Here is a 23304-nt window from a genome sequence, read left to right as displayed (position 1 = left end):
GGGTGGGGGCTGGGCCTGAGGCAGGGAGGACGGGAGGGGTGAGGAGTGGGCGCTGGGCGCCGGCTGAGCCCCTGGGGACCCTGACAGGAAGGAAGCCGACCCTCGGTGGGCGGGGCGGGGGGGTAATCACAGTAAGGGGTGGGTTTGCTGGCACGCTTGGGGACCCCTGGGGTGAGGGTGGGAGGGGAATGCTGGAGGATGCGGCCCGGGGGAGAAGGGGAGGGGGGCGGACTGCTCGGTCTCCCCCCCCCCCGCACCCCCTGGGTCTGGATCCCAGAACAGTAGCCGCTTGTCCTCCCAGGACTGGGGGAGGAAGCGGCCGGAGGAGAGGAGGGGGCGTGCGGAGGGAGGGGTCCCATTCTTCGGCCTCCTCCACCCCTACCCAATTCCTCGGAGCCCGAGTGGGCAACTCTGCCCCCGCTCCTGGGGAGGAGGAGCGGGTGCCCAGACAAAAGGAGCTTGTGCCTTTAAGGCGGGGAGTCCGGGAGCCAGCGGGGAGGGGACTTCTGGATCCGGGGTAGAGGGCGGCTGCGCTGGACAACAAGGAGGGGGCGAGGGCCGGACGGACGGCGGGGCGGCGGGCGGGACGGCCGGGACGCGCGGGCACCGAGAAGGACCGCGGGACGGCCGGCCGGCCGGCCGGAGCCCGCGGGGGCGGCGGGGCGGGGGCCCGGGGGAGGCGCCGACCCTGGCCGGCAGGTGAGACGCGGCGGGAGCGCTGGGGAAGTGGCTGCGCGGGGCGCTCGGGTCTCCGCGGGGCTGGGACACACCGGCGCGGCTCCCGCCGAGTTTTTTGGTGGTGGCACGGGCGCCCGGGATGGGTAGTCTCGACGGTGTTCGTGGGGAGCCTGAGGCAGTTGAGGTTGGCAGAAGGAAGTCATGGAGGAGATGGGATCGAGGACTCCAAGGTCCGGGCGCGAGGCTCCCCACCCTCCCCGCCTGCAGCACGCTTCCCTTCCTCCACTGGATGCGAGTCCCAGGCTTGCCCAGAGGAGGGGAACGGCGCGTACTGGGGGAGGGGCTGGCCTGAGGTGCTTGTAGCGGGGCTGTGGGGTGAGCCTCCGAGTGTCTGAGTTGGGGTAGAGTGTGATTGTATTTAGGGGCGAGGGAGGCAGCCTGAGCAGAGGAAGGGATGCCCTCCGCGGGAGCCCCCCTCTCTCCCCTCATCCAAACCTTTGGAATGGAAGGGGTGGTGTCAGCACCCCCCTGCCCCAAGGCCTGCTGCAGGGTGGGCAAGGGAGCAGGTTCTGGGGCCTGACTGAAGAGCCAGAGGTGAAATCGGGCGGTGGGAGACTCTTCTGCCATACCCTCCCCTTACCAGAGTGCCCTTGTGAGCTGGAGGAACCTGGTCGGGGGTCTTCTGGTTGGGGTGGATTTGGGAGCCCTCTGTAGTCTTTAGGGAGAATGGGGACTGGGGAAGGGAGGGCGAGGCAGCAGGCGCTGAACCTACACATACAGGCCCTGGGGAGGCTCCTCTACATCTGGAAAGGCCGGGAATTGAGGCATTGAGGCCCACGTCCCAGTATGGTGGGTGGTGTTGGCACTATTGGGCCCCGCCTGGGCAGTGCCTTCTGCCATGAACTTTCTGAAGTCGTTTTAAATCCCCTGGAGCTTTCTTTTGCCAAAGAGGGCAGGGGCAGATGGGCCCTGGGGACGGGATGGACAGGAGGTGGCCACGAAGAGGGTTTGGTGAAGCAGTGGGCAGATCCATTCTTAGGGTTGGGCCTTGGCCTGCTCCAGACTCTGGTTTCAGACTGAAGGATCAGGGTTTGGGAGGGACTTGAGGTCTGGGTGGCACTGGGCTTCAGACTGCCAGGCTGAATGGGACATGGCTCTGGCTGTGGGAGCAGGAGGTGCTTGGAGCAGCAGATCTGTGTGCATGTGAGAGAGAGAGAGAGAGTGAGAGCAAAGGGACCAGGACTCAGGGGAGGAGAGGGTCAGAGGCACAAGGCTTAGGAGCCGGACTCTCGGGAAGAGGGAGGTGGTCATAGTGATGGTTGGACGACCATACAGAGAAGTTTTGTGGCTTGGAACAGTGCCCTCCCCTGTTCCCTGCTATACTAGTTTGGCACGGGGTGCCAGGAGTGTTGGGAGCCTGGTGAATTCTCCAGGATGGGCAGTGCCTGGAGTGCAGCCCAGGGTGGGATAGTTGCAGTTGGACAATTACAGAGCTCTGAAGCTATCCCCTGGGGGGTCAGAGTGTTCTTGAGAGGGTCATGCGTTCTCCTGGACAGTGTCTGTCCCTTCCTCTGTGGGTCTCAGCCAGATGCTAGGATGTGCTTCCAGGGGGCTGGGAACATGACCTTTGGGAACAGAGGTCTGGGACAGTGGTGGTGGTGGTGTGTGTATTGGAGGGTGGGGTATGGGGAAAGATAAGAATAAGGCAGGGGACTGGCAAATGGGAGGAAGCTGAGGCAAAATGTCACGGGGGGTGGTTGGAAACCTCGCTCTGGGCTATGTCGCCAGCAGCTCTGTGGACTGACAGCTGAGGACACAGGACTGATAAAACCAGGCATCTGACTGGCAAGAGAGATGCATATTCTTGCTCATGACTTTCTCATTTTTCCATCTCTTGGACACTGGCTGAGGTTTGGGTTCAAGCGTTATAGGGTGGGGAGAAGAAAGAATATTTATCAAATATGTACTTTATGACAGGTGTGACTAGATTCTTTCCTGAGGACCATTATTATTCCTCATTTTACAGATGAAGAAACTGACATAGGGAGGTTAAATAACTTGTTCAAGGCTGTGCAGTAGCAAATAATCTTGCTAAGGTTTGAAACCTGGTCTTACGCCAAAGATGCTTCTAATGAAGTATTTTGAAGAGCCAAGCTTTCTTTGGTGACCTTTTCCAAATACCAGGCTGACCAAAAGTCTTATATTCCTGATCTGTCCTTCCAGATGGTGATTTTTTTTTTTTTTTTGAGACAGAATCTTACTCTCTTGCCTGGGCTAGAGTGCTGTAGTGTCAGCCTAGCTGACAACAACCTCAAACTCCTGGACTCAAGCAATCCTTCTGCCTCAGCCTCCCAGGTAGCTGGCAGTACAGGCACATGCCACCATGCCTGGCTAATTCTTTTTCTATTTTTAGTTGTTTGTCTAATTTCTTTCTATTTTTAGTAGAGACAGGGTCTCGCTGTTGCTCAGGCTGGTCTCAAACTCCTGAGCTCAAGCAATCCTCCCGCCTCAGCCTCCCAGAGTGCGAGGATTACAGGCGTGAGCCATTGCGCCTGGCCCCAGATGGTGATGCTAAGAGGTTGAAGGGCATGCTGCTTTGTAGGATATAGAAGATGGGATGCTCATAAAACTTGGCTGAGGGTGACCCAGGAATGGGAGTTTGGGGGTGCACAGAGAAGTCCCCAGCTTGCCTTCTGCTTTGCGGGTCCCTGAGTGTTAGCTTGAGAGCTGCTCATCTGGCTTGAGCGTCTGGTTCTCTGGGCATCTGTAGCAAGTGCTGGGTATTGTCCCATCTTGTCCCCTAGTGAATACAAATGTCAGTGCTGCTAGCTTGGCAGGTTAAATACAAGGAGCCCCTCAGGGTGCCCTATGGGCATGGAGGAGTGTGGCCTTGGTGGGGGCCCAGGCATCGATGGATGACAGTGCTTTCATCCTCATCTTCTCCTGGCCTGGGCTCAGCCAGGAGACACAATAAAAGTATTGTCATGGAGTCCTCCCACCCCAGTTCAAGATACTTTTTCCAGCAAACCTGGGATCTGGGACTGATTTGGTTACCCATGATCTCTATAACTTGGGCCAGCCATATAAAACTGCCTTGGACCTCAGTTTTTGTTTTTTTATCCCAGGAGGCCAAAGGACCAGCCTTACAGGGTTTTGGTGAAGATCAGATGGAATTAGGCATGTGAAAAGACCTTGAAAAGTTTAAAGCACAGAGAAAGTGCATGGGAGTATAATCCATCCACCCACTCTCCCACCCACCCACCCATCCATCCATCCATCCATCCAAATAGCCATCCATGCACTCAATGGACATTTACTGAAATCCTATTAAGTGTTATGAATATAGCAGTGAGCAAAATAGGCCAAAATCCTTGCCCTCATGAAGTTGACATTCTAGTTAGAAGAGCCAATGAACAAATAAGAACAATATATAGAATGGCAGTTGCTGATAAGAGCTGTGGAGAAAAAAAGCATAAAGCTAGGAAGAGAGATAGGGAGCCCCAGGAAAGGAGGTTACTATTTTAATAGGATGGTTAGGGAAAGCCTTGCTGATAAGGGGACATTTGGGCTGTGACCTGGAGGAGCTCTTGTTCAGAGGGAACAGCAGGCACTGGGGTCCCTGCCTGGCCTGTGCGAGTGTGGTGGGGAATAGCAAGAGGCCCATGACAGTGAGGAAGATGAAGACCCGTAGGGTTATCAGTATTAGCCATCATTTCATGTTAGCTGCCCCATGCCAATGCCCTAGTGCCTGCTTTCCCTCTGTCTTTTCAACGTATGAGTCCCTGCTATAAGCCAGGCCCAGTCTTTGGCACTGGGAATAAAGTACTGAACACAGTAGATATAATGCCTACCCTCACAGAGCTTATAGTCAGAGGGGCAGGGACACACATTAAAGAAGGGAGATTTCAGTATAATTGCCATGGTCCTATGGAGGAAATGTCCAGAGGATAAAGGGGACCAAACTTAGTCCAGGTGGGGAGCTGGGAAATCTTCCCTGTGGAAGTACATTTAAGCTGTGACCTGAGGGAGAAGTTGAATTTAGCTTGGTGAAGTGTGCATTGTGTGTGAGTGTGATGAGGAAGGATGTGGAAAGAGATTCCCTTTTGTACAGAGGTCACTGGTTGGCAGCTCACAGGCAGAACTATTTCCACAGACGTGATTTATTTGGCTTGCAGTGTTGAAAAATGTGAATTAGTTGCCAACATTTAAAAATCGGGAGATGTTGCATTAAAACCCAGAGTTTTCCTTTAGCTTCTGTTGAAAAAAATCAAATCAGGCCCCAGTGGGATCCACGGGCAATAGTCGGCTGGTGCTGGGTGGTGCTTGCCCCAGACTCAGGGTGTGAACCCTTTCTTTCTAGTTGTCTTGAACTGTGGGCTGCTTCGCTCATTGACACAGGCACTTGAGTTTGTGATCACCAAGAAATCAGTGCCTTTTAGGGAAGAGGTGAATTTTCAAGTGTACTGCTTTGGGGTCAGACATATCTGGGTTAGAATCTTGGTTTTCACACTTACGTGGATGCTGGATCTTGGGCAAGTTTCTCCACCTCCCTATGTGCTGGTTCCCTCATCTGTTGAAGGGGGATACCATTGCCTACCTCAATTTTATGAGGACGATGTGTGTGAAGCATAGCGTGGCAGTGGGAAGTGCTCAGGTAATGAGCTACTAGTGTTGGCAGTGGCTGTAATGGTGGTAATTAATACCATCTCATTCCTTTCCTCACTGCAGCATGTCCTGGTTTAGTGGCCTCCTGGTCCCGAAAGTGGATGAACGGAAAACGGCCTGGGGTGAACGCAATGGGCAGAAGCGTCCGCGACGCCACGGGACTCGGGCCAGTGGCTTCTGCACGCCCCGCTACATGAGCTGCCTGCGGGATGCAGAGCCACCCAGCCCCACCCCTGTGGCCCCCCCTCGGTGCCCCTGGCAGGATGAGGCCTTCATCCGGAGGGGCGGCCCAGGCAAGGGCATGGATCTGGGGCTGCGGGCAGTGGCTCTGGGCTTTGAGGACGCTGAGGTGACGGCGGCGGTCGGGACGGCTGAGGTGGCGCCCGTCGCGGCGCCCAGACGCAGCCGATCCTGCTGGCGCCGTCTGGTGCAGGTGTTCCGGTCGAAGCAGTTTCGCTCGGCCAAGCTGGAGCGCCTGTACCAGCGGTACTTCTTCCAGATGAACCAGAGCAGCCTAACGCTGCTGATGGCGGTGCTCGTGCTGCTCACAGCCGTGCTGCTGGCCTTCCACGCCGCGCCCGCCCGCCCTCAGCCTGCCTACGTGGCCCTGCTGGCCTGCGCCGCCACCCTCTTCGTGGCGCTCATGGTGGTGTGTAACCGACATAGCTTCCGCCAGGACTCCATGTGGGTGGTGAGCTACGTGGTGCTGGGCATCCTGGCGGCTGTGCAGGTCGGGGGCGCCCTGGCAGCCAACCCGCACAGCCCCTCTGCAGGCCTCTGGTGCCCCGTGTTCTTCGTCTACATCATCTACACGCTCCTCCCCATCCGCATGCGAGCCGCCGTCCTCAGCGGCCTGGGCCTCTCCACCCTACATTTGATCTTGGCCTGGCAACTCAACCGTGGTGATGCCTTCCTCTGGAAGCAGGTGGGTGGTCAGGGAAGGTAGGGGTGGAGGGCACCAGGCAGGGACTGAGAAGGGGCTTGGTAGTCACGGGTGGACACTGGGTGCAGGGATATCTGGCTACATCTGGGAGGTGGGGCAAGAGATGAGAAGCCAGGTTTCAGGGGTCACCTCCATTTGGGATCTGGGGCAGATGGCACTGCTGATGGGAGGGATGGCCCCAAGACCCAAGCCTGTACTCTGTCACCTTGGGCAGCAGTCTCTTTGGCCTGAGCCTGCAGTAGTGCAGTCTGTAGAGGCATATTGTAGGGCTGGAGGGATGTGGTGTTTAGCCCCAGGCCGTGGTGGGGCAGAGAAGGCTGTGTAGGCTGTGTCCATGTCTGGGCATCTCTGTCCCTAAGTTGACATCCGAGACTCAGGCCTTGGTGCCATCCCGGAAGAGCAGCTTTAGAGGGTGATCTGGAGGGATTCAGCAGGTTTTGGATGGAGTCAGCAAGGGAGGAGTCACCTCTCTTCTGGACCAAGGCCATTTCTGAGAGGACAGGAAAGGTGAAGAGCTGGGTCAGTTTTCCCCTGGGCTGGGAGTAGTTGGAATGAGGTTGGACTATGGAAGACAAGAGCTTTAGAGTCTGATCTCAACCCCCTCCCTCTTCCTCAACACCAGGCACCAGGTGCCTAGCAGCCCTGCCCTGGGGTTGTCTGCCGGTGCCGGCTGCTGCCTCTGGGTTTGTGAGTGTGTGAGGCGGTGCCAGCAGTGCTGTGTGGAGTGAAAAATAAGGGCATGGCCGCAGGCAGTCCTGGTTGTCCAATGGGCTGCATTCTTTTCTGCGGGATCTTAGACAGCTAACCTTGCCTCTCCCAGCCTTAGTTTCCCAGTCTGTAAAACAGGGCTAAAAATAGTATATACCTCATGAAGTTGCTGTGAGGGTCCCACCCTCTCCCAGAGTGGAATAGAACCCAACAGGGCAGTGTTCTCATCTGGGCAGGGAGGTGTGGGGAGTGCTGTAGGGTATGGTACCCAGTGGAGGGCTTCTGGGAAGTCACTTTCGGAGAGACATGAGTTGGTGGGGTCTGCATCTCATGTCATCCCCCTGCCCAGGGAGCAGAGACCAGGATGTCTTCCCTGACTGGTCCTTTAGGAGCTGCAGTAAGCACAACTCATGGGCCATCTGTTGGCACCCTTCTTTAGAGAGTGCTGTCCTGTCTTGGTCAAGGTTTGAGGGACTAGCCTTTGCCTGGCAAAGGCTTGTGGCCTGTAGCCCACCCTATCCCCACCCATGGAGAGGAAGTTGCCTAGGGCTCCCAGGGTGAAAACCTGGGTGCTCTGGCATGATGCCCTTCCCCGCCCAGCCTGTGCTCCGGAACAGAACGTACCTTTTCAAAAGTAACTTTATAGCCCGTTTGTTTGTGGAGCACGTGCCCACAAGGCACTGTCAGACCTCTTAAAGGGCCAGATCCTTTTCTGCCTTTGCTAGCCCCTGAGCTGCTTTTCCAGGTTGGCTGTCAAGCTGGACTTTGGGGCTGGACTGCCCTGCTGGGGGGGAAGGAGCTTAGGGATATTGCCTCCTTTTCTTCTTCTTGTCTGGCCGGCAGGGGGTGGGATAGGGTGGCCATTTCTTTCTTGCCCTCGGCTGGCATGGTGCCCAGAGCCAGGTCTGGTGCCTGATTTGGGGGGTATAGCCCCAGGGAGGCCAGGACTGTGCCAGCCTCTTGCCTCCTGAGGGGTGCCTGACTACAGCCTCACCCAGTGGGTCTTGGAAGGCACATTCTTGGGTTGGTGGAGAAAGTCGCTGCTGCCACTATACCAGTCCTTGGGGCCAGAGCTGCCCATACAGCCTCCTCTGAGCTGAGAAAAATTCTCTGTGCCCATTTGTGCTTGTGGGTGTCTGGATGGCGTGGGGGCTTGTGGCCTCCTGTGCAGCTCCCTGGGCAGGCCCTTCCCAGAGCCAGCCCTGCTCATGCTCATAGGAAGGAGTCTTCATCCCCCACTGGCCCACTCATTCAGACACACCCGGCCCAGCTTGGTGTCTCCTGTGGTCCCCTGGCATCCATTTTTTCTCACAGTTAGATAGGGATGTGTGTATACAGAGTTATTTCAGTCTCTCATCCCCCTTCCCCTTCCCTTGTCTGTGACTCACATTTTCCTCTTGGGCTCCTGGGGCCAGGAAGGGAAGTTGCCTGGTTTGCCCCCCTTTCTTTCTCTCCCACTGGGGGCTATTCTTAGAAACCCCTAAGGGACATAGCGTGCCCCCCTCTTCACCCCTGCTGCTGGAAGGGGGAGCTCAGCCTAGTCGGTCCAGGGCCTCTGAGCTGGACTGGGAAGGGAAGCTGGGAGGCCCATCCTAGAGGATCAGAGCTGGACATGGTTAGCCAGACCTAACCCTCAATTTTACCCAAGAGGAAACTGAGGTCCCAAAGATTAAGCGACCTGCCCAAGTTTGCAGGACTAGTTCTGGTTCAGGGCAGAGCCCAGAACCCCTGGCTTCTAGGTAATGCTCTTTCCCTCCCTTCTACCCAAACCGGAGCTGCCTTATCCAACTCTGGGGTAGAGCTGCAAGTGTCGGGTTAACTCCTGAGTTTCCGGAAACACTGAGGCCATCTTCCTTAGACTTGCTTTCTGGCCAATACTGATGATAACTGGGGGCTGAACACCCCTAGGGTGGGGGCCCTAGACAGGGGGCTTGGTGAGGCTGATGGTTGGGGGGAGTTATACCTGGCGGGGTGGTCAAACCAGGGCATGGTGGACCCCAACCCCAGTTAGGGAGGGTTCTTCGCGTCAGTAGAATTGATGACTCTCCAGCCTGGCTCTGAGGCTGGGCCTCAAGAGCTTGTCAATGGAGTGAGTTGGAATATTGGAAACCTGGGAAACACCATACATCAGGATTAGGACATAGGCTTTGGAGTCTGATCCTGCTGGACTCAAGTCTCACACCAGCCACTACCAGCTGTGTGATCTTGGGCAAGTTACTTAGTTTCTCTCTGCCTGAGTCCTTCACCTTTAAAATGGAATATTGTTACTTATTTCATGGAGTTGTAAGAAAGATATTAGACAACGTACAGAAGGCACTCATAGAATCCTGGCACATTGTAGGCAGCCAACAACAAACTAGCTACCATAACAATAAGAATAGTAATTATTGTTATATATATATATATATATTTTTGAGACAGAGTCTCACTGTGTTGCCCAGGCTAGAGTGCCGTGGCGTCATCCTTGCTCACAGCAACCTCAAACTCCTGGGCTCAAGGGATCCTCCTGCCTCAGCCTCCCGAGTAGCTGGGACTACAGGCATGCGCCACCATGCCCGGCTAATTTTTTTTCTATATATTTTTAGTTGTCCAATTCATTTCTTTCTATTTTTAGTAGAGACGGGGTCTCGCTCTTGCTCAGGCTGGTTTCGAACTCCTGAGCTCAAACAATCCGCCCACCTCGGCCTCCCAGAGAGCTAGGATTACATACGTGAGCCACCGCGCCCGGCCCAATTATTGTTATTAAGTTATATCAGGTCTCAACGACTTTGTTTAGAGAAAAAAAATTTAAAAAATAATAAGTTATATCAGGGAAGGGAGGGACTTTAGAGATCTTATCCCTGCTCTTTGGGTTATAGATGAGCAAACAGAGGCCCAGAGAGATGAAGTGACTTGTCCTGGGTCACTTACAGGAGGGCATAGAGCTCAGGTCACCTGGGTGCTGTCCTTAAGGAGAACCATGTGCAGAAGGAGCAGCATTTGTCTTTTGTCTGGGTTGTTTGTGGGGCTGGGCCCCATGATCTACCTGGCCCTAGCTGGTGCTTCTGCTTCCAGCAGCTGTGAAAAGATCTCATTTCTAGTCTTGGAGTGATCCAGGCAGAAAGCCCTGTGGGTAACATTGCAAGGGCAGGGACGGCTTGGGGACTTTCAGAGTGCAGAACTCTGGCTTCCTTCCCAAAGGCACGCATCCATAGAGAGCATAGCAAGCTGCGTGCATGTATGCGTATGTGTGTGTGTGGGTGGTCACCTGTCTCCTCTGACACCTTCCTGCAGCTTGGTGCCAATGTGCTGCTGTTCCTCTGCACCAACGTCATTGGCATCTGCACACACTACCCCGCTGAGGTGTCTCAGCGCCAGGCCTTTCAGGAGACCCGCGGTTACATCCAGGCCCGGCTGCACCTGCAGCATGAGAATCGGCAGCAGGTGGGGGCTGCTTTCCCCGACAAGGCCTCCCCCAACCTTACCCCTAAATAACTTGTAGCTTGGATCTGCAGCCTTGTCCAACTCTGTGGAACACAATGTGAATGGTTCCCCTAGATTGTGCATCGCAGAGGCCCTGTGACACTGGGATTCTGTCCTGTCTGAGGGATGCGAAAGAATAGACAGGAGTACATCTGGAGGCTCAGTGGGGAGTGGTCAGGGAGGGCTGGGATGTATGTGTGCAGAGAGCTTTAATGGGGGAGGGTGCACAGTCCAGAAGGGAAGCTCACGTCTCCAGAGAAGTCTGGGAGGGCTCTGGGGATGTGGAGGGACCAGGAGGTATTGAAATGTGAAGCCAAGAGGACAGTGATGCCCTGTTGGAACCCTTCGGTCTAGGAGCGGCTGCTGCTGTCGGTGTTGCCCCAGCACGTTGCCATGGAGATGAAAGAAGACATCAACACAAAAAAAGAAGACATGATGTTCCACAAGATCTACATCCAGAAGCATGACAACGTCAGGTAGGGTGGGGGTGGCAGGAAGCCAAGAGGGGTGGGGGATCTGGGAGTCTTTGAGGGCTATATGGCCCATCCATCCTCTGTTGTCATCTACAGCATCCTGTTTGCAGACATTGAAGGCTTCACCAGCCTGGCATCCCAGTGCACTGCACAGGAGCTGGTCATGACCCTGAATGAGCTCTTTGCCCGGTTTGACAAGCTGGCTGCGGTGAGGGTGCTGGGGTTTGGGGGTGGTGCTGACCATGGTAAGAGCATAGCTTTGCTGGTGACAGCTGAGGGTGTGGGGCAGATAGAGTCTGCAGACAGGGTGGTGGGCCAGGCAGGCTGGGAGGGTGAGAGAATAAAGGTGACTCTTCCCTCCAACTCTTTTCCTTTCAGGAAAACCACTGCCTGAGGATCAAGATCTTAGGGGACTGTTACTACTGTGTGTCAGGGCTGCCGGAGGCGCGGGCAGACCATGCCCACTGCTGTGTGGAGATGGGGGTGGACATGATCGAGGCCATCTCGTAAGCAGTGCCCCAATCCCAGCCTTCCTGGAACTATCGGTGCCCTAGGCTGCTCCTACTATTTAATGTGTCCTCAGGAATTTTCCTCTGTCTTGGCTGTTTCTCTGTCTTTGAGATCTGTCTGTCACTGGGGAAGGGAATGGATTTTTCTCCAGCCTAAGCAAAGACCCATGTGCACACTTACACACCAGCCAGCCTGGGTGGGGCAGGGGGCGCTGGGGTGGTGGGGGACTGGGGCTAGAGAGAACGCCAGCTGTGCAGGCTGGAGGTGAGAGCAGTGATTCCTCCTCCTAGCTCAGTTCCACAAGTTGCTGCTGGGCCCCTGCTGACAAACATAGTTCTCAGACATTTGTTCTGGAGCCCCATGTAGCCTTTGCCCATGTCCATCTAAGGCTGTGTTCATGTTCCCTGCATCTGGGTCTGTCCTTGCCCACTGGGTGCCAAGGGGAGCGAAGGGCCTAGGCTCTGAGCTGGGGGAGGGGAAGAGTGCCAGGAGCTTATCCAGAGCTGCATCCTCCCAGGCTGGTTCGTGAGGTGACAGGTGTGAATGTCAACATGCGCGTGGGCATCCACAGTGGGCGCGTGCACTGTGGTGTCCTTGGCCTGCGGAAATGGCAGTTTGATGTGTGGTCCAACGACGTGACCCTGGCCAACCACATGGAGGCAGGGGGCCGGGCCGGGTGAGTGGAGGAGCCCAGGTGGTGGGGATGGGAGCGAGGTGGGAAAGCCAGGGTCTCACCCTGCTGGCCCCACACAGCCGAATCCACATCACTCGGGCCACGCTGCAGTACCTGAACGGGGACTACGAGGTGGAGCCAGGCCGTGGCGGCGAGCGCAATGCATACCTCAAGGAGCAGCACATTGAGACCTTCCTTATCCTGGGTGCCAGCCAGAAACGGGTCAGGGCCTGGGCAGGGCCTGGGGGAGGGGCAGGCAGGGAGAGGGACAAATGAAGAAAGCAGGCAAAGGCCTCGGGCCCCTCCTCTGAGCCTGTACCTATGCTGCTGATGCAGAAAGAGGAGAAGGCCATGCTGGCCAAGCTGCAGCGGACACGGGCCAACTCTATGGAAGGGCTGATGCCACGCTGGGTGCCTGACCGCGCCTTCTCCCGGACCAAGGACTCCAAGGCTTTCCGCCAGATGGTGAGGGGCCCTCAGCACCAGGACCTAGGCCCCATTTCCTTGTCTCCCTTGACACTCTGTCCCTTTCCTTTCGTGTTCTGGTTGCTGTCTCCATGTATACTTTCTGGTGTGGGGGCAGAAGGGACAGTCTCATCCCAGGGGTCCCAAATTCCTCAAAGTATATGGTGGAGACACCCCCAGCACAGTGTTGGGGCAGGGGAGGGACTGCAGGCTGAAGGCTGGGGCCCTCCACCTCTCTCACACGCTGTCCCTTTCTCCAGGGCATCGATGACTCCAGCAAAGACAAGTAAGTCAGTTTACTGGGGAGGGGCTGAAAAGAGGGGGAGGCACTTGTACCCTGGCATAGGGCTGCGGGAAGCCGGGATCCCCTCTTGCCTGGACCTTAGAGGTGTTGTGTGGGAACATGAGCCACGGCCCCAGCTCTCCCTTCCTCCCTTGGGTGCTGCCCATGCCCTTCCTTCCTCATCGCTTCTCACGTGGTCACGCTTATGCACCTGGTGAAGCCATGTCCCTTGCCCTCAGCCGGGGCGCCCAGGACGCCCTGAACCCTGAGGATGAGGTGGACGAGTTCCTGGGCCGTGCCATTGATGCCCGCAGCATTGATCAGCTGCGCAAGGACCACGTGCGCCGGTTCCTGCTCACCTTCCAGAGAGAGGATCTGGAGAAGAAGGTTTGGGGGTTACAAGGGCAGAAGGATGGGCTGCGGGGAGGCAGGGAAGGCTGAGCACAGATGAGGGAGCAGGAGATATTTCTGGGCAATGAGGAGAGGACCACAGAGCAGGGTAGGGATTCACATCAATTGGGCCAACGACTTCTCCCCACTGAGGCCCCTGGCAGTCCCCTGCCCTTGCCACCTGACTCCCCCAGGGCAAGGCCCAGCACCCAGCTTGGCCTCCTCTCCCTCAGTACTCGCGGAAGGTGGATCCCCGCTTTGGAGCCTATGTCGCCTGTGCCCTGTTGGTCTTCTGCTTCATCTGCTTCATCCAGCTCCTCGTCTTCCCACAGTGAGAGCCCTGCCCTTCCCCACTCAGCTTCTCTCTTCTCCACTTCCCAGAAGCTTCCTAAACACCCCCACAAACCCACAGTCCCTGGAACCTGCACCCCTGCCTGTTCTGGAGGGTGGGACAAGGATGCTCAGGGTTAAAAGTCTTCCCTGGCCCTGTTCTGCCCCAGCTCCACCCTGATGCTTGGGATCTATGCCAGCATCTTCCTGCTGCTGCTCATCACTGTGCTGACCTGCGCCGTGTACTCCTGTGGTTCTGTATGTAGGGGGCCTTCCGGGGCTGTTGGGGAGGGCAGGCTGGGCTAGGGCAAGGAGGGGTCCCATGGGGAGAGGGAGGAGAAGGGCACGCCTCTCCTGCTGGGCCCTGTCCCTGGTTGGCCTTCCTCCTCGGCCAATACAACCTCCGACTCTCGGTCTTTTGCTGCCTCCAGCTGTTTCCTAAGGCCCTGCAACGTCTGTCCCGCAGCATCGTCCGCTCGCGGGCACACAGCACTGCAGTTGGCATCTTTTCAGTCCTGCTTGTGTTCACCTCTGCCATTGCCAACATGGTAAGGAGCTGGTGGGAATTCTCCTACCTCTGCTCTGTGCCAAGTACTGATCTGGGTACTGGGGACACAGATAGGAGTAAGACACATTTTTGCCCCCAGGGAGCACCTCATTCTCTCCCCCCCTTGTTCTCTCCACCTCTTGTCATCCCTGAGTGAGAACTTTGGCCTCTGGGGTACCTGGGCATGAACCTTGTAACCCTTCCCCTTCTTGGTTACTGTGATATACCTGCTGACTTTTGCAGTACACCTGTAACCACACCCCCATACGGACCTGTGCAGCGCGGATGCTGAATTTAACACCTGCCGACATCACTGCCTGCCACCTGCAGCAGCTCAATTACTCTCTGGGCCTGGATGCTCCCCTGTGTGAGGGCACCGCACCCACCTGCAGCTTCCCTGAGGTGTCCAAGCAGTGTTCAGGCAGGGGCGGGTGTCCTGGCACAGCTATTGGCCCTCCTGTGCCAGGTCCTGGGGACCTAGGAAATCATCAGAGTCTCCAAGTCTAGGAGTAACCACAGATCCTGGTGTGGTGTAGGGGCTGGGCATGGAGGATGAAAGATTTTGGGGTTCAAGGGTCATGGAGGGGAGGCTAGGTCAGGCAGGGGAGTGCAGGGCTCTCCCTGCCAGGGTGCCATGGTCTCTGCCCTCCCCCAACGCTGCCTCTGCCATCCCCCCCAGTATTTCGTCGGGAACATGCTGCTGAGTCTCTTGGCCAGCTCTGTCTTCCTGCACATCAGCAGCATCGGGAAGTTGGCCATGATCTTTGTCTTGGGGCTCATCTATTTGGTGCTGCTTCTGCTGGGTCCCCCAGCTACCATCTTTGACAACTATGACCTACTGCTTGGCGTCCATGGCTTGTGAGTTTATTCTCAGGCCCTTTAATACCCCTGGGAGCCTTTGCCCTTATGCCCTTGAAATGCCACAACTCACCTGTGGGGGAAAGGGAGGAGATGGACGAGCTCCCAGCACATGACCCCAGATAGTTTCCCCAAGGAAACTCCAGTCCTGGGAAATCCCTGTCTTTAGGCTAGACATTAAAAAAAAAAAAAAAAAAATTCCCTCTTGCATTTGTATGGTGCTTTTATAGTCACTGGCTTAAACCGCCTGTAGGTCACACATCTTGGTGGCAGAGCTCTGGCTAGGAACCAAAACTTCTGACTTCTGCTTGAGGGCCTTGCCTGGGACACCACACTGGCTTTTTCTCTGCAAAACCCCACCCCTGTGATATATGGCCATAGCTTTTTGTGGTAGCCTCTGGAGTCTGCTGGGTTTGAAGCCCTGCTCTGCTGCTCATTAGCTGTGTGACCTTGGACAGGTGAGTTAACTTCCCTGAGCCTCAATTTACTCATCTGCAAAATGGCAATACCACCTACATGACAAGGTAGTTGTAAAGATTATAGTAACTAACATTTACTGAAGGCTTAGTATGCCAGGCACTGTGCTAAGCCTTTTACACGTGTTATTTAGATCTGATCCTTGTTTTACTGATGAGGAAACTGAGGGTTAGAGAGTTAAGCAACTTGTCTCAGGTCACATAGCTGGTATGTGGAGGAGCCACTAAGAGTAGAGGTTTTCTGGCTGGGCGCGGTGGCTCACGCCTGTAATCCTAGCTCTCTGGGAGGCCGAGGCGGGCGGATTGTTTGAGCTCAGCAGTTCGAAACCAGCCTGAGCAAGAGCGAGACCCCGTCTCTACTAAAATTAGAAAGAAATTAATTGGACAACTAAAAATATATAGAAAAAATTAGCCAGGCATGGTGGCGCATGCCTGTAGTCCCAGCTACGCGGGAGGCTGAGGCAGGAGGATCGCTTGAGCCCAGGAGTTTGAGGTTGCTGTGAGCTAGGATGATGCCACGGCACTCTAGCCCGGGCAACACAGTGAGACTCTGTCTCAAAAAAAAAAAAAAAAAGAGTAGAGGTTTTCTTAACCTCCGCTCTTAATGAGTAGATTGATATAAGTAAAACCGCTGGCCCAATGCCTGACTTACGGTATGTGCTCAGTAAATGCAGTCTCTGTCTCCCCTTCCACGCCTCCACCCGGCAACCCAGGAAACTTTGTCTCTTGTATCTTCCTGCCAGGGCTTCTTCCAATGAGACCTTCAATGGGCTGGACTGGTAAGTGAGGAGGGCTCTGCAGCAGCAAAGGGGAGGGCTGCCAGACGCCACCTTCAGATAACAAGCATGTCTCTGCTTACCCTCAGCCCAGCTGCAGGGAGGGTGGCACTCAAGTATATGACCCCTGTGATTCTGCTGGTGTTTGCACTGGCGCTGTATCTGCATGCCCAGCAGGTGGAGTCAACTGCCCGCTTGGACTTTCTCTGGAAACTGCAGGTGACTGGGTGGGCCTTTGGGGGACGAGGGAACCTAGGGGCAGAGCCTGGGCCAAGCCAGAAACTCACCTCTTGCTAGCTAGCTAAGGCTCAGGCCACCCTAAGCCCAGCCTGGTTCCATGCCTTCTCTGTGCCCATACTTACCCTGTGCCCTATCCTGTACCCACTCCTTCACCCCTTTGCCTGTTCTTTAGGCCTCATCTGTCCGTGCCTTTCTTCCTCCACGTGATTCCCTCTGATGCCCACCCAAGCCTTGGCCACGGCATCCACCCTTTGTGAATGTTGGGCAATGGGTGATGGGTGTGGTGTCCACAGGCAACAGGGGAGAAGGAGGAGATGGAGGAGCTCCAGGCATACAACCGGCGCCTGCTGCATAACATCCTGCCTAAGGACGTGGCCGCCCACTTCCTGGCCCGGGAGCGCCGAAATGATGAGCTCTACTATCAGTCGTGTGAGTGTGTGGCTGTTATGTTTGCGTCCATTGCCAACTTCTCGGAGTTCTATGTGGAACTAGAGGCAAACAACGAGGGCGTCGAGTGCCTGCGGCTGCTCAATGAAATCATCGCTGACTTTGATGAGGTACTTGTCCAGTCGTCGGCTGGTGCTGACAGAGAGTGGAGAGAACTTTGCAAGGAGAGAAGGCCAGGATTGGAAGGGGCAGGTGGACTGGGAGGAGAAAGGGAGATTTGATGGGACCCAGAGATGTCAAGGGTAGGGGTAAGGGTAGGTCTGGTGGAGGCTGGGACAGGAACCCAGGAAGGCATCAGAGGCAGCAAGGGGGTCAGGCCCAGTGGGGCAGGGCCATCATCACTGAGGAGCAAAAGAGAACATGAGGATCTTTGGGGGGGGACAGGATAGGTATCAGGTGGATGTCATTGAAGAAGGCAGCAGTAGTCTATTGACAGAGCTCCATGAGACCAAACAAGCAAGATGGTCCTCTGACTAGAGAAACTGGGAGCAAAATGTGAGGAAGTGTCTGGAATATCCAGGTCAGGAATGGGCCATTCACTGTTTTGGAGGGAAGTCACTTGCTCACCCTGGGACTCAGTTTCCCAAAAGGTGAGGGTTGGAATAATTGATACTTAACATCCTTTCTGTGGTTCTGTGTTCTGAGTGAGCTAGTGCAGTTGACTGAAGCTGTGTGCCCAAGTCCTGGCCAGGGATCCTAGCCTGCCTGTTTTCCTGGCTCCTCAGTCCAGCCCTGAGAGCAGCATCTGGAAAGGGGGCCCTTGAGACAGGGAAGTGGGGAAGGGAGCCAAGGCATGGCAGGGAATGGGCACTGGGGCAGGGTAGGGGTTGGGCTCATCTCAACAGCCGGGTCCCCTTGTGCTGTCCAGATCATTAGTGAGGAGCGGTTCCGGCAGCTGGAGAAGATCAAGACGATTGGTAGCACCTACATGGCTGCCTCTGGGCTGAACGCCAGCACCTATGATCAGGTGGGCCGCTCCCACATCACTGCCCTCGCCGACTACGCCATGCGGCTCATGGAGCAGATGAAGCACATCAACGAGCACTCCTTCAACAACTTCCAGATGAAGATTGGTGAGAGGGCCTGGTTGCTTGGCAGGTTTTCCCAGTACCCTCTCTGGGTGAAGATGAGGGATGGGATCGCAGATTCTGCATCAGCACTCCTGTGGGGTTTCTTCCCTCTCACCTCCTGTACCGAGTCTGATATTTAGAACAGAGATCATCAGGCACTGTCCTAGACATTTTTGAGCACATCTTAGTCTTCACATTATTATCCCCTTTTACAGATAGAGAGACTGACTTCTCAGAGAGATTAATAACTCACCCAAGGTCAAACAACTAGTTAGTAGCTGAGCTGGGATTCGAAACCAGGTTTATCTAAACTTCAATACTTGTGTCCTTATCTATGGCCAGTCTGGTGAAAGGTGCTTCCTCTCAGATGAACTGGTGGATGCGAGTGATTAATAGCATGGGTTCTGGAGTTATGGCTATTCCATTTACTGGCTTATTTAGTAAGTCATCTTACTTCTCTAAGCTACAGGTATCTTATCTGTAAAATGGGGACAATAATACCTACCTTTTAGAGGTGTTGAGAGGATGAAACAATGTGAAATGCTTAGAGTGGTTGGCACAGATACTGTTATAGCACAGCTGTCTTGACTCAGGGGAGCTCCTCAGCTGATGCTGATGCTCCGTTGTTTATAACTGGCAGACTTGTCCTTTTTCCATTTTTTTCTCTGGGTCCTTCTAAAGGTGCCAGGAGGTGGGATGACTACCTGGGTTGACCCTGAAGCATCCACTAATCTCAATCTCTTGTTCTCCCCACCTCAGGGTTGAACATGGGCCCAGTTGTGGCAGGCGTCATCGGGGCTCGGAAGCCACAGTATGACATCTGGGGGAACACAGTGAATGTCTCTAGCCGTATGGACAGTACGGGGGTCCCTGACCGAATCCAGGTGAGGGGGATGTGAGCAGGGGCTGGGTGAAGTATGTCCAGAGGGCTTCCTCAGGTCTCTGCAGTCTGCTAGGACAGGGGATAGGGTGGCAGTGTTCTGTGGTTGGTGGGGCAGGGATTGGGGGAGGGGAGCTAGCCTGACTAGAGAACCCGTGGGCCCCTGCAAATGCAGCAGAAGGGATTCCAGGCTAAGCAGGCTCCCCTCCCGCTCCCCCAGGTGACCACGGACCTGTACCAGGTTCTAGCTGCCAAGGGCTACCAGCTGGAGTGTCGAGGGGTGGTCAAGGTGAAGGGCAAGGGGGAGATGACCACCTACTTCCTCAATGGGGGTCCTAGCAGTTAGCAGGGCCCAGCCACAAATTCAGCTGAAGGGACCAAGGCGGGCATTGAGTGGACTCTGTACTCACTGGGTGGAGCTGTGGCAGGGGGCACTGAGCCTCTAGACCCTGCTGACTGCAAAAGGGAACACCTCAGCAGGCTGTGCTTGGACCATGCTCGTCTGCCCTCAGGCTGGTGAACAAGGGGATACACCAAGAGGATTATGCAAGTGACTTTCTTTTTTTAATTGGGGTAGGGCTGTTCCCTCTTCTTTCTTCCAGCTTTTGGGAACAGGGGAGGGGGCAGCAGCAGTGGCAGGGGAGCCCTCCTGCCTGAGAGATTAAAACGGCAGCTTGCCATTCCTGTCCTTTCCTTGTCTGTCTGGGCAACAGGTTCAGGGCTGGGCCCTTCGTTTCCCTCTTTTTCCTGGGAATATTTTATACAAAGTCTGGGGGGCAGGCATGAGGAGTGCCTATTCCATGCTTGCCTTTGCTATGCCTGCAGCCCCAGCACTGGTCCTGGGCACCTCCCCATTCCAGCCAGGTCCTCCTCCTAGGCACAGCGCAGAGGAGGGAGATGCTCTGGGGACCCAGCTGTGTCCATATTTCAGGGGAATGTTTCCATTTGCCAAATCCTAGTCCCATGATCTGTCCCCAAAGGGGAACAAAGGGACTTCTGATAGCTCAGATTTAGCCTCAGTTCCTGCACGGTCCAGGGAACAGGGTGTCTGGCCTCATTGGTACTGTGAAAATGCCCAGCAGCAAGCAAGCATGTGTGTAGGGATGTTAGGAGTTGGAAGTCCACCTGCAGGTGCCAAGAAGCAGGCCAGCCAGGGCATGGGTGGTGCCAGACTATGATCTGAGGACCCCAACGGGGGTCAGGATCAGGTCACTCTGCTTCAGCACTCTCTTGCTGTCTGCTGGCAAGGGGGCATGCAGCATCTCTACCCCTTCTGTTGCCAAATAGAAAAGGGTCAGGGCATGGAGGAAGATGACCCTGATCCCAAACCTGTCCTCCCAAGTCTCTAGCACTGGGGAGGGCCTGTGTGTTTATGTAACTGTGTGTGCATGTTGGTCTTTGTGTGCATATCTGTTTTCCAGGTCTTTGTGTGTCCTTGTGCTCCTGCTCCTCAGCTCTCCACCCCAGGTTGCCTCTCTCCTGTGGGCCTCTGTCTTCTGGGAATAAGGCAGGGTTTCTATTTCAAGGGATGTAGAGATGCCCAGGTTGCACAGGAGTGGGATGGGGTGTGGTAGCAAAAGGAGGGTGGCTCGGGAAAGGAGTCCTCTTTGTGCCAAATCCCTAAGTGCCGTCTGGGGGCCACCACATGTGCAGCATGACTGTCTTCCTGCCTGTGGCAGGGACCCAAGCGCCTGCTTGAGCCCCAGTGCTCCATGCACTTGAACTGTATGTATGGGCTTTGGTGGGCAGAGGCTCAGGAATTTCCTGGGTTCCCCAGATAGTGTCCTGGGATGTGGTATGCTTTGGGACTAGGGTAGCATGGGATCCCTCTGAGGACCCTGATATTGGTACTAGGGGATGGGGCTGGGGAACCTTAAACTTGGCTTTCCCTAGCCTTCAGCCTGAGTCTAGCATGTTCCCGGCTCCCCAACCCCTGTGAAGCCTGCATGGGCTGGGAGAAGGGTTAGGAGGTTGAACTCTAGATTCCCTTCCTATCCTTGCCTTTTTACCCCTTTCCCTGCAACCTCCTTGACTCTGGCCTGAATTAGTTGGTGCCTTGGTTTCTCTATCTGTACCTATTTAAGCCAAAGGCACTAGCCTCAATTTTGCTTGAAGATCACTTTGTCTTGGAAGTGACAGAGAGGCAGAGGGCAGAGTCCCCAGAGTCACTGGGTTTCGGAAGTGGAAGGGGCAGGCAGTGGGTTTACCTTTCCACATCCCCTTCTGATGCCAGCTACCTGCAGAGGCCTTGTTTTTTGCTCAGTACTTCCTGCCTTGGGGGATCTTCATGCATCAGTCAAAAGCGCCATCAGGCACTTCATTAGCTGAGGCAGAAAGAGGGGAAAAGACTAGTTGGTCCAGACAGAAAGTTCACTCCCCTGTCCCTGGCCATAACCCTGGAAAGGAAGGGACTGCTTGGTGCCATGGGGTAGGGGTGAGGGTGTAAGTAGACCAGAGTGGGAAGATCTTGGGTGACTCGTCTCTGCTTCTTGCCAGCTGGGAGGGACCTGTCCACACCCTGGCTCCCCATACCACAGTGCCAGCCATGCCCTTCTCTTGGCTACCATTGCCCCTTTCCTCACCAGTTGGTGAAGGAGTCAGGATGGGAGGCCATGGGCTTTGGTTTTATAATGTAACCACTGTGGGGGTGGGGGGAGGATGTTGTACCATGTATTTCAGTGAAATATTTAATATATTTAAATACCAATAAAATCAAACTCTTTGTAAAATTCCCTGTTCTCTGCAGCTGTTCTGGGCCCTGGGTTGCGTCAGAAGTGGCAGAGCCTGGTACAGGAGGCAACCTCCTGCTCAGGGCTCTGTGGGCTTCTCGTCTGTGGTCAGAGGGCTTCCTGTGGCTTTCTCCCTGCCAAGGTGAAGATGCAGGGTCTTCAGAGAACAAGACTACCCTAGGCTTTTCAGCATCATGAGGACTGGTGTGTCTTCCCACATTTGTTACTTTGACCCCTGCCATGTGAAGTCAAGACCCCTGTGGTTGTCCCTCCAGTGCTTTGAGCCCTCTCAAACCTCTCACACTGAGGTCTGGCTCCTTCAGGAATCTCTTACACATCTGCTTTCAAAGGAAACTGGGCATTAGAATACCACCCTCCTGCTCCCACTCAGCGCACACAAGTGACTTCTAGTCCAGTCTGTTTACTTTGCCTTCTTGAGCCCTCCCATTAGTCATCCATCTGAAGCAGCACCTTCTCCCTCCTTCCCCCTCTGCACTCCTTCCATAGTTCATCTTGTCCGTCTGCCACCATATCCTCCTCAGTAAAGACTGACAGTTCTGTCATTGAGAATAGAGTGATCCTTAAACCTGGAAAGGAGAGAGAGGGTCTCAGATTCAGCCAGGCCAGGCTGCAGGGAGAGAGGTCCTTAAAAATAGTTGCCAAGACTGCCTCAGGGCAGAAAGGGCAGGGCTACTGCCAATGGATGGTGACTGGAGGGGTGCAGAGGTGGGGGGAGAGGAAATATCCCCACACTCCCACAGGAATACCATAGGCACTTGTCATACACAAAGATAAGGACAAGTCTTTAACTCCTTTGAATGCCACCACTGCCCAGATTCTGGGGCCGGTTTTCTCTAGTAAGACCCACATCTCTCCTATTCCCAAACAGCAGAGATCAAACAGTCTCTAAGGATTTAAGTGAGGGAAGGGAGTACTTCCCTTAGTGTCCCCAGCCTAACCTCTCCCAGCCTAACCTGGTCATTGGGCTTTTTATGAGACAGTGGCGTGGGCTCCAGATCCATGGCATGGTTTCCTCTGGACGCACTCCTGGTTCATGGGACCGCCAGAAGCTGAAGTTCTGAGCATCAGTCAAGGGGACTCTGAAGACCTGATTGGGGACTGAATGGGTTGGGGGAAGGGCAGGTTACTGAATTCCTTCAAGGTCTCTGCTCACTTTTCTGCCTCAGGACAGCAAAAGCCTAGCCCAGCAACTGGGCCTGACCAGGTACTGAGAGGTCCTGGGAACGTGGTCACCACACCCTGCTTCACTTCCAGATTCTAGTACCTCACACCCTTCATGGCCAGATGAATCAGTCTTGGTTCTTCTGCTGCTAGTTAGCCCATCTCCAAAAGAGCTTTCCTCAAATGCCAAGATGGTGGAAAAACAAGTGGTCAACCCACTTGGGAAATGTGTAAGATGGGGTCCACTGATTCATTATTTTTCTTTTTTTGCGCTAATCGTCCTCATTACCTTCCCTCCGCTTTGAAATAATGCCTTCCTTTGCTCACTGCAGGTAATTCTCTGAAACTTAAAAATGATACCACTTCACATTTAGATACTGCTAATAGATATCATTTGTCAAGTGCCCATCATGTTCTAGATGATAATGTTTTTAAAATTTTAAAATAATATCAGACTCACCTACAGTGAAAAATATTTATATGGATAAATCTAACTCTACCAGTATACAGTTTGTGTAT

The 23304-nt window shown here is 54.8% G+C and overlaps 2 protein-coding genes across 2 annotated transcripts in view; one reads left to right on the top strand and one right to left on the bottom strand.

Moving 5' to 3' along the window:
• The first annotated feature begins 636 nt into the window (after positions 1–636).
• ADCY6 (adenylate cyclase 6) lies at positions 637–21603 on the top strand. Its single transcript, XM_012654123.1, has 22 exons — positions 637–699; positions 5407–6268; positions 10268–10417; positions 10811–10932; positions 11026–11137; positions 11308–11435; positions 11957–12115; positions 12193–12334; positions 12449–12577; positions 12838–12863; positions 13100–13247; positions 13484–13581; positions 13751–13838; positions 14012–14128; positions 14371–14529; positions 14807–14985; positions 16205–16240; positions 16327–16456; positions 16771–17034; positions 17793–17997; positions 18754–18878; positions 19095–21603. Exons 2-22 carry the CDS (start codon positions 5408–5410, stop codon positions 19218–19220), a joined length of 3504 nt encoding a protein of 1167 aa, XP_012509577.1. The 5' UTR covers positions 637–699; position 5407; the 3' UTR covers positions 19221–21603.
• A 408-nt stretch (positions 21604–22011) lies between these two features.
• Positions 22012–23304, bottom strand: part of LOC105816102 — a 24287-nt gene continuing 22994 nt past the window's right edge. The window contains exons 3-4 of the mRNA XM_012651430.1: positions 22578–22722; positions 22012–22190 (exon numbers count right to left, since the gene is read on the bottom strand). Of these exons, the coding sequence (XP_012506884.1) occupies positions 22142–22190; positions 22578–22722 (194 nt within the window). The 3' untranslated portion in view covers positions 22012–22141. The remainder of the gene's footprint in view (positions 22191–22577; positions 22723–23304) is intronic.

This window comes from Propithecus coquereli, unplaced genomic scaffold (genome assembly GCF_000956105.1).
Source record: "Propithecus coquereli isolate 6110/MARCELLA unplaced genomic scaffold, Pcoq_1.0 Scaffold111, whole genome shotgun sequence".
NCBI lineage: Eukaryota > Metazoa > Chordata > Mammalia > Primates > Indriidae > Propithecus > Propithecus coquereli.
The sequence above is the reverse complement of the archived record's forward strand: the minus strand, read 5'-3'. Positions and strand labels throughout refer to the sequence as shown.